This window comes from Lithobates pipiens, unplaced genomic scaffold (genome assembly GCF_037356315.1).
Source record: "Lithobates pipiens isolate NorthernLeopardFrog02 unplaced genomic scaffold, aLitPip1_a1.2 Scaffold_8, whole genome shotgun sequence".
NCBI classification, from domain to species: Eukaryota; Metazoa; Chordata; class Amphibia; order Anura; family Ranidae; genus Lithobates; species Lithobates pipiens.
Window position 1 is genome coordinate 473,327,260 of NW_027507903.1, and position 10,163 is coordinate 473,337,422.

Consider the following 10,163-nt stretch of genomic DNA (forward strand, 5'->3'; position numbering starts at 1 on the left):
CCAAAAAAGATGTTGTGTCTGTAGCACATGGAAGAGACACCTGCTTTTTTTTATCCCACCTGTCCTGTCCAACCTGGTATCTGCTTCAAGGACTGCTTCCATCGCTACCACACACTAGTGGAGTATTAATAAAACAAACTAAATAGGCAACACCTCTATATATAAAAAAAAACATTGTAAATATATGAATAAAAACAAAACAAAAAAGTCCCAAAACAAACTCTGTTGATGTTTGAATAATACAATAAAAAATTCCCAGTGTTGGGTGTCCTGAACTATCTGTGTACATGGGTATATGGATCTTAGTGACAGGCAAAGATAAAGGAAGTAGTTTGTTTCCTGCCCCCGGGCTCCTCTGGTCTTTTCCACTATAAAAGTTATGGACATGACACCGCGCGCTGAGCTCCAATCCCAGTTGATGCCTTCTGAGGGGAAACGTGTCGATTGGAGACAGCTGTGACATCAGCAAGCATGGACCGCACTACAGGCAGCCATGCCACCATGAGAACCTGAGCTATTATTCAAGAAAATAGTCTGTAAGTGCAATTTTTTTTTGATAAACACATACATTTTGAAAGGATAATGCAGATAAATCAGTCCCTTCTTTTATCTTCACATCTACCTGTGAATCGGGTACCTCTGACCATCTGGAATTCCAAACAGGCAGCAACACAGATCAATGTCTCTCAATTGAGAGCAGCATATATGCCTATTGACCCTTGGGGTCTGGAAACCGGCCATTTTATTACTTAAGCACAGTGGTGATGCATGCAGCACTTTGAAGGCTAAGGATTAGCATAATTTCAGCACCAACTCAACACTATTTGGGACTTTTTGATTGTATTAATCAAACATCAACAGAGCTTGTTTTGGGATTTGTTGTTTTGTTTTTATTCACTTATTTCCAAATTTTTTATATAGAGGTGTTAACTATTTGCATATGTTATATATGCTTTTGCCACATGGTTTTGTTTACATTGTAAAATGTTTTGCTTAGTGTTTCTTTGTACTATCTTTTTGAAATGTATTATTGTATAGTGTGCACGCTATTTTTAAGGGCACAATATTTTGTATTTTTGAGCTTTGATTAGCTCATCAATATACGGTATTAATATTGAGACAGCACACTTTATTTTATTTTATTAATTTGTCGTCTCCTGGTATTCAGGGAGCTTCAGGTGCAGCAATCTTTATATTCAATTGGCTAGTGCATTCTTTTATCCACTTCACTAGTGAAGTATTAGAATAGGGTACAGCATGGCACAGTCTAGGGCACACTTTCACACAGGGTCTCGAAAGGTGTTAGATAGTCAGGAAACTGGCTATCACATTTTGAGAGACCCTAGCCTGGAAAGTTTACAGTTTTTTTTACAGTTACAGAAAAGTTACAAAAAAAAGTTAAAAAAACAGCAAAAAATTTTTTGGGATAAATAAAAGTAAATAAAAAATAAAAATAAAAAAGCCTTAAATAGTTGTAGTTTTATTGAGTTAATTAATGTTCTGTTGTTACTGTCTTTTATTGTTATCCATTGTTTGCTTTTCAGGAATGCCATTCAGCTGCAGCACTGGACTTTTTATTCTGACAGCAGCAGGGCGTGCTTTCAGGATACATACATCTGTCATTGTAGCACTGTAGGAAGAGATTTCTCCACCGCAGTTTAAAAAAAGAGTGTATATGCCCAAGCATGAGAGGCCTGGGGTGGTCAGTGGGCGGATCAACCCTATGCTTTGGCATATATATTTAACTTTTTTTTGGCACCGATTGCAATTAAAAAAATGAGATGTTGTTTTATTGAGTTAATGTTTTATTGTTACTGTGTTTTATTGTTATCCATTGTTTGCCTTGCAGGAACACTGTTCAGCTGCAGTGCTGATCTGTTTATTTTGACAGCAACAGGGTGTGCTTTCAGAATACATACATCAGTGATTGCAGCGCTGTAGGATGAGATTTCTCCACTGCAGTTAAAAAAAAGAACGCATATGGTCAGTGGGCGGATGGCCCCTATGCTTCGGCATATTTTTTTTCACTTTTTCTGGCAGTGAGTTCTTCATCCACATCAATCGATGTGAGAGGAGGAATCCGTTCAGCCCAGGCTGCATGAAAGAACATTACAATATATGCCCAACAAGGACCAGCAACGTACTGGTACGTCACCGGACTTTAAGAGCCGGTTCACACAGTGGCGACACGACTTTCAACACGACTTTTGGAGGCAACTTGGACACGACTTGAACACGACTTGGGCATGGCTTGGGGCGACTTACAACACGACTTTAAGTAACCCCAGGCCAGGCGACTTTTGCCATGGCCAATCAGAGAATGAGCTCTGAAGGGGGAACTCCACGCCAAATAAAAAAAAAAATGGCATGCTTTCCCCCTCCGAGAGCATATCAGGCCCTTAGGTCTGGTATGGATTCTAGGGGGAACCCCCTATGCTGAAAAAATGGCGTGGGGGTCTCCCCAGATCCATACCAGACCCTTATCCGAGCACGCTACCCAGACGGCCAGGAAAGGGGGTGGGGACGAGCGAGCCCCCCGTGTTTTTTGTGTTTTTTTTGTACATTTTTTTTCACAGGTGAAAAAGGGGCCGGGATTTTTCACAGGGTGGGGGCCGGGATCTGGGGGCCCCCTTATAAAGGGGCCCCTGGAAGACGTTATCTCTAACGAAACGGCGTAGGGAGGAGTGACGTGCTGACGTCACAGCGATCTATGCTGAACCCAGAAGCGACGGGCAGCGTTGTATGAAGCCGGCTGGAAAACTTTTTTTATTGGAAGCGAGTTTTTTTACATTTGATGTAAGTGCAATTCTTTTATTTACTAAATTATTTCGACAATATTACACTATGGCGATTCCTCTTGTTTATGCATGTGCTGGGCAATGAGCGGTGTGGCCGTAGGAATATACCAACCACTGGAACAGAGTGCTTAAAGGGATACATCCTCCATGCAGTAGGAATATATCAACCACTGGAACAGAGTGCTTAAAGGGATACATCCTCCATGCAGTTCATGTCCAGAGGGAGTAATTTCACAGTGTCGATATTAGATCTCTGAGATGGGATCAGTATAGCTGGTAAGCGTCAGTATTGTTGGTGGTGGAAAGTCCTTTTCTGCAACTGTGGCGACACTCTTTTCATTGGTGTGGTGTGATAAACACAGGAAGGGAGTAAAACCTTCTGGAGGTCAAGTGGTTAAAACTCATTTACTGCTTGTTCAGAAAATGGGAATAATACATTATCAATAGCCTGACCACAGGTAAAGGTAAGGTTTTAATAACGTGACCCACCCCACCAACCCATGACCTTAAGTCTAAATTTAACTTAACCAAAAATGTACTCAATCACAAAAAACAGAACTAAGATTGGATTGATCAAACCAGCAAGTACATTATGAATCTCAATGAAAAACATCCATATATAACAGCTCTATGCTGATTCATACTTGAGCCATAATCCCAGCACCTAAAACTAATGGCCATGGCAGCATGGGACACTGAAAGTGACTCAAAGTCAAACCATATACCGAAGGTTATCAACTGATTAATATCAATGTAAGTAAATTTGTTGTTCTACTGTCAGCTACACAGAGTAAGCTGTATCTTTCAATAAGATTAGTGAGACCTCAGCAGTGCAAAGGAAAATGTCCTCATTCTCATATGTATCATATACAGCTCTGTTAATTTAACATAATTTGTAATTTTTTACCTATTTTGTTATTTTTTTATTGTTATCTCTATTTTTTAGAATAATTATTGAATGCTTTATATAACCCAACTTTTCCTATACCCATGTTGGTCCTCTGGGTGGTTAGATGCAGTGTGGGCTGCAGAAACTGTGCTATGAAAAGTAACCACAAGGTGTCAGGAGAGCACCCCTTTCCTCCCTTCCCCTTCTCATTGTTGTGCTGTGTTTAAGGTTCTTAATTGTTCATAAACTGTGATTCATGAAAGTGTTCATTTCATCAAAGCCACAAAGAGAGCCACACTGGAGCAGTCACAGTAGGAGAGCAACAGAGCGCAGCTACATTGCTGTATTCCAACTACAGGAGCACCCCAAGTTTGCAGCATCCCAGCACCAAGGTGAGCGATAAGTTAGTGTCCCTCTGAACTCCAATATTCCATAGTATCATCATCGCCATTTCAACTCTACAATTTCCAGGGGGCTTTAATTGCTTTCAAAATATAAAATATTTGATTAGATTTATTTACAATAATTCATTCATTTGTTTACATTGTTAGATGCGTTTCCAAAGATTTTGTAAAATGTGCTAATCATGTATTGTTTTTGTGAGTTGTTGACAATGTAATATTTATTATATTATTATTTTACATTTTATTCTCTGCAAAGTTTCTAAAGCTTTCACTGAATGTTATTAGCTTGGATTCAGCCTGGAGGAACCAGTGAGCTGTAAAAATGCCTTTAATTTTATGAATGAGATTTCTGCTCAGAGTTGTTCGCACTTTAGGGTTATGTTATGCACATCTTCTCTTTGTTTATATATTGTTCTTGGTGTGTTCTGTACAGATGTACCAAGTAATGAGCACCCTGCTCTAGAATATTATTTGATTTAAAAAAAAATCCTTGTGAAAATGGTATAAATCCTTTATACCCAATTTAAAGCTACTTCATCATCTACATAATTGTGTCCCTTTTTTTCAAATTGATTATAATAAATGAAATATTATGGCGATTTTATATTTACATTGTGAGATCTGTGAAGGAATATGGGGACAAGGAATTAAAAATAGTTTGTACAAAAAAAGTAAAAAATAATTATTGATAGGAAACATTCTATATATTAAAAATGTATATCTTTGTATTTTGGTTACTTCTGACTGGCAAAGTATAAACTTTTACCAAATACATGAAGGCTAAGAAGACACTTCCTTCTTGTCCACAGAAGCTTACAATCTAATTGCTGTAAAGTAAGACAAGAGATATACGTGGCAGAATATTTGGTGTAATTATTCCTCATGATAAGGTATAAAAGAATAGGTATATATGGGAAAATTGCGCTTAGTGATCTAATTGTAATTGATAATATGTGAGCTGGCTTATACCTGAAGTGAGGGATGAATACTCACTAATGCATGTATAGAAGAATAGGTATTAATTAGCAGAAGATAGTGACATGGGACAAGATTTGGTATCTTCACACCTCCATGGATAATAAACTGATAATTATCAGAGCTGCTTGCTGTCCTGTGCAATTAGCACTGTGCAGATCCTGAATAGATCTGATCACAAGAGGCACTGTGTCACTTCGACCTTCATAAATGATCTTTGTATCCCGGCGCCTCTAAAATGATACTTTCTAAACACTTGGTTTGTGATTGCTTTGCAACAATTTGGAGGATAATAGGAGTTAGTGACATATTACCTTAACCAACCACTCCAACCACTGTGCATCTGTACAACAGGCACAGAAGTGAGATCCTACCGAAAGGCACATGGCTGTCCCCTGCCTGTCACCATCTGCCAATCATTTACTACTAATTATATAATGTACCTGAACGAGCATTTATACTAAGAATAGATGAGATTTACTAAAGGAGTCAATTATTATGTGCACATTTTAGATTGCATGCTCTTGAATCACCTGAAAATAATATCTATCTATCTATGGTTTTACATGGAACAGTATTGGGGTAATATGCAGAACATATTGATATATTATGTTTGTGTCTTGCAGGTTTGGGAAATGGGCCGACTCTGTGTCTTTGTACTGATCACATTGGTAGTGTACCAGGATGGCAGCTCAGGGAATCGGGCCAGTGCAAGCATGGAAGATCTCTCAGGTAAGGTTCAGTAGAAAAATCATAGTTCAGTTGGAAGAGATATAACTCCTTTCTACCAGTTATAATGGCTGCTCTTCTCTAATGCAATGTGACTGCGTTACCCTGAAGGGTGAGGCTCCCCTTCTCTAAGACCACAGTTAAGCTGAACATACATTATACAATTTTCTTGTACAAATTTCCTTTAGATTTACCAAAACCATATAATATGACGTCAACCATAAACACTTTTAATTTGTATGCAATCAGTCAGGCCCTTGGACTTCATAGCTGAAGATAAATCTAAAGGAAATTGAATACGAAAATTGTATAATGTATGGCCAGCCTCATTTCTAGAAATAGTCCTCTCTTTTTTGACATCCCTGAACTGTGTTTTTACATTTTTCTCTCTAAGTACTTCATAAAATCCAGAAAGTGCAATATGTCACTATCTGGGCTGCACACAAGAAAGACTGTAGATATGATTTACACCAAAGGCCCTGACATTTCCCCTTTCTCTTATTCCAGCAGGATATGAGGGGAAAGAAAAGCTAAGATGTGTAGGTGAAAGGGGCACAAACACAGAAAAAATGCTTAGATATGCAAAGGAGATGAACCCTAAAACAAAGAGGAGAGGGGCTCTATTGCAGAAGGAAAAGGGGCTCAGACAGTCAATAGAACCTTTGGTTGGTTTGTAGGTGGACTCTGGTTTGTTATCTTCAAGATCATTCTAAGATTCCCTCCAATCTAAGCTACTGGCATGGAGCCAAGCTAAAGGAGGGCAGAGTGGCTCAGATTCAGAGGGAAGAGGGTCTTATATGTGGAGGGGAGAGGTTCCTAGATATGGAAAGCAGAGAGTCTCAGATATGGAGGAGAGAGGGACTCAAATATGTAAGAGAGAAGGGTTTGGATACAGAGGGTATAGGGGCTCAGATAAATAGGAGAGAGGAGCACTGATATAAAGAATAGACAGTGGGCTCACAGACAAAAGACAGATTTGCAGAGAGGAAAGAGGCTTAGATATAAAGGGAACAGGGGCCCCAAAACTGAAGGAAGAGGTTCAGATATTGAGGGGAGAGGGGATCAAACATGCAGGAAAGAGGGGGGGGGGAGAGGGGGGCTCAGATGTGGAGGGGAGAGGGTCTTAGATAAGAGAGAAGTTCTCAGATATATAGGGCAGAGGGGCTCAGATACAGTGGGGATAGGGGTTCAGATACAGAGGAGAGAGGAGCTCATATGGAATGAAGTGGGGCTAAAATATAGGGGCTAGAGAGGGGCTCATATATGAAAAACAGAGGGGCTCAGGTACAAAACAGAGAGGGGCTCAGATACAATGGGGAATGGGGCTAAGATATACCTGAATTTGAATCATCCTAAAGTGGGTGGAATAAGAGGCGGGAACTATGGTGGGTAGATCTCACCTCTGTATTCCTCAAGTGGTGTCCCAGCCCCCAAATATCTGCCTAAAATTTAAGAGGAACGATCTATTTATTTTAAATGTTCAAGCTTTTGTAATGAAATTCTAATTACACACTCTTTTCCCAAATCTAGATTCCGATTATAGAGAGAGCTTATTACCAGTGAAGAGGAACCCCTATCCTCTGGTGAGAAGTGCTGAAAGCCAGAACTGGGCAGATCACCCCAACATCTGTTATTTCATACATGAGAGTCAGTCAGAGGACCAGATCTCCTGCAGGCTGCGCTTTACTCGCAGCAAGTTTAACTTTAACCCCTTTGGACTGCGCTTTGGAAAGCGAGATCACAGCAGCATAGCCACAAAGAGATTTCCCGAAACCTCCAGTGGCCATTTTCTATATTACCTTCTGAAACTTAAGGACAAACAGACTCCAGCGTGCGGACTGGCCTCTGCTGGGCAATGCTAGCTGGAATTTTATATTTGTGAATTTATTATTATGTTTGCTGATATTTTATATCCCTATTTCTGCTCTGAGTCTCATTTTCTGTACAGTTCAGTCTTGTTGGAGGGACACAATCAGAATCATAATGCACTACGTTTGTGTTGTCTCCAGTAATACCATTACATATCTTTGCCTTTAATTATCTGTTTTTGTTGTGTTTTTAATAAAAGTGTTTTGCAAGTGTCCCTATTTCTAAATAAACGGCGCACATTGGTGTTGAAGTAGACAGAGTTTGACTTGAAGACAATGGAGGTTTTCTTTGATGTGTTCATTGTTCAATGGGATGGAAGGACATCCACTCACTTTATGGTGTTTTAAACCTTATTTTCCTCCCTGCAGAACACCATTGTGTGACATTTGCTTGGCACAGAGTTAAGGGGCTTTGGTGTAAAAGTCATCTTCTGAGATTGATATTAGTGTTACATGAAGCTGACACCAACCTCGTTTTGTGAAAAATTTACCTTTTAACGATAGTGAGAGCTGATGAACCCCACACTTTGTGGAAAGAATAGTTAGGTGGTACTGAACACAATCCACCCTAATTTTCCTAAAATTTGATAACAAGATGGCTAGGTCAAAATCTCTGGTCTGTGCTTAAGCAGTCATGTTTAATTCAGCTTAAAGCACATTTGACAAACATCAGACATATTAGAAGGAATCCAGAGATATCATAAACATTAATTAGCCCAGTGTCTTCAAAGAACCACTAATGAGGTCCTGTCATAACTGGTTACACTGCAAATGGTCTTGTGCGCAGTTTAAGAATAGACAACTGGTATATTAACCTATTCAACTCTCATACATCTCAAACTGTCAACTCTTAACTTCTTTTCCACAATTCCAACAGTAATGAAGTTCCAAAATAGTGGTTTCATAATGTAGAAGAAGATACAACTTAGACACAAAGCACATTTATATTACAAGATCCAGAGGGCTTATAAGACACAGTAGACTTCATATATACTGTATATACACATATGCATCACAAATATATCAGATTTAATATTTAACAAATCATACTTCCATTCTGCTAACTAATATGGTAGTTGTTAGATTGTAATACCTTGTCATATAGATGTACAAGTGATAGTTGTCATTGAGGATGTAATAAAAGCATAATAAAATAGTCATTAAGGATGCAATAAAAGCATAAAAAAAATACTCTCTAATACACCTACACCACACCACATCACACCACATAGCGCTTAACACTGTCCTCAAAGGAAATTTATATAATTTTCTTTACACAAATAGCGCTTTCTTTGATAGTATTTAATTCCCACTGGGAATCCCAATTAGTGTATATTAATTGCTTTTTTTGAAAGCTATCGCATCTACCAACTATAGTATAAATATCTCATTTCTTGAGGCCCTTAAAATGCCAAGACAGTACAAATACTCTCCAAATCAACCCTTTTTGGACAGTAGACAGTCTGAGGTATTTAGTAAGAGGTGATGAGTTTTTTGAAGTTACAATTTTTTCGTAAAATGAAGGAATCATCATTTGTGGCAGTGATCGGGGATACTGACTGGTGAAAGTATGTTAAAAAATTCAAATTTTAAACATTTTTAATTTATATATATATATATTTTATATATATATATATATATATATATATATATATATATATATATTTTTTTTTTTGCAATTTCTTTTTATTTTTACATGCTTTCATCAGAGTATTTCAGTGTCATCATAGTGACACTGTGATACTATGGGAGGTGATCAGGAATTTTTTTTCTTTACACTTTGATTGCTGTTACAGTGTTACAGTGATTATCACTGTAACAGCAATGTTTTTTTTTTTCATTTAAAGTATCCAGCATTTATAGAACAGCAATGTTTGGACTGTCATGAATGGGTAGCTGTGATTACTAGTGATCTGTGATTGGCTACAGTTAATCACATGGTATAGTGTGCGGCGATTGGCCTATGTACCACGTGATAGTTGTGAGCCAAACACAGCATCACTCTATAGGAATCACAGCTGTTATGAATAAAATGCATTTGTAACAGTCGTGATGACACTGAAATCACATGTCCTCCTTGCTACTCAAAGTATCCGGTTACCGCGATCCACAATCTGCTGTGTCCGGTGTGCCCTAGGGAACATGCCAGTATGTGCTAATCGACGTATGGGTACATCGCGCAGCCTGCTTGTGCCGCCCACAGTAAATGTATTGTGGGCAGGAGGGAACTAGTTATTGTATTGTATTACATTCCTGTCCAAATGTGGCAGCAAGTGGTACAGACGTTTATTTAAAGCTCAAATTTGAAAGAGCATATGTTGTGAATGGTGTGTGCTACCATTTCAAATATATGGTGGTGGCTACCATGTGTATGTAAAGGGTTACCTGCTCAGGCTACCTGCCCCAGAGATGATCACGCTCAGTCTGCTGTTGCTTAGATTTTTGGTCCGTGAATTTGAAAATCTCTGCACACTATGGGGTAGATTTACTTAAACTGGTA

General features: G+C 38.7%; 1 protein-coding gene across 1 annotated transcript; it reads left to right on the plus strand.

Annotated features, from left to right (window-relative positions):
* The first annotated feature begins 3,953 nt into the window (after positions 1-3,953).
* LOC143963286 (uncharacterized) lies at positions 3,954-7,876 on the plus strand. Its single transcript, XM_077472855.1, has 3 exons — positions 3,954-4,079; positions 5,693-5,798; positions 7,326-7,876. The coding sequence occupies exons 2-3, from the start codon at positions 5,702-5,704 to the stop codon at positions 7,655-7,657; spliced, it is 429 nt and encodes a 142-aa protein (XP_077328981.1). The 5' UTR covers positions 3,954-4,079; positions 5,693-5,701; the 3' UTR covers positions 7,658-7,876.
* Positions 7,877-10,163: the final 2,287 nt, after the last annotated feature.

Bases quoted from the DNA above. Each gene is read 5' to 3' on its own strand.
- LOC143963286 (XM_077472855.1), top strand. From the start codon at position 5,702: ATGGGCCGACTCTGTGTCTTTGTACTGATCACATTGGTAGTGTACCAG. The intron at 5,799-7,325 runs GTAAGGTTCAGT...TCCCAAATCTAG, and splicing joins AAGCATGGAAGATCTCTCAG to ATTCCGATTATAGAGAGAGC.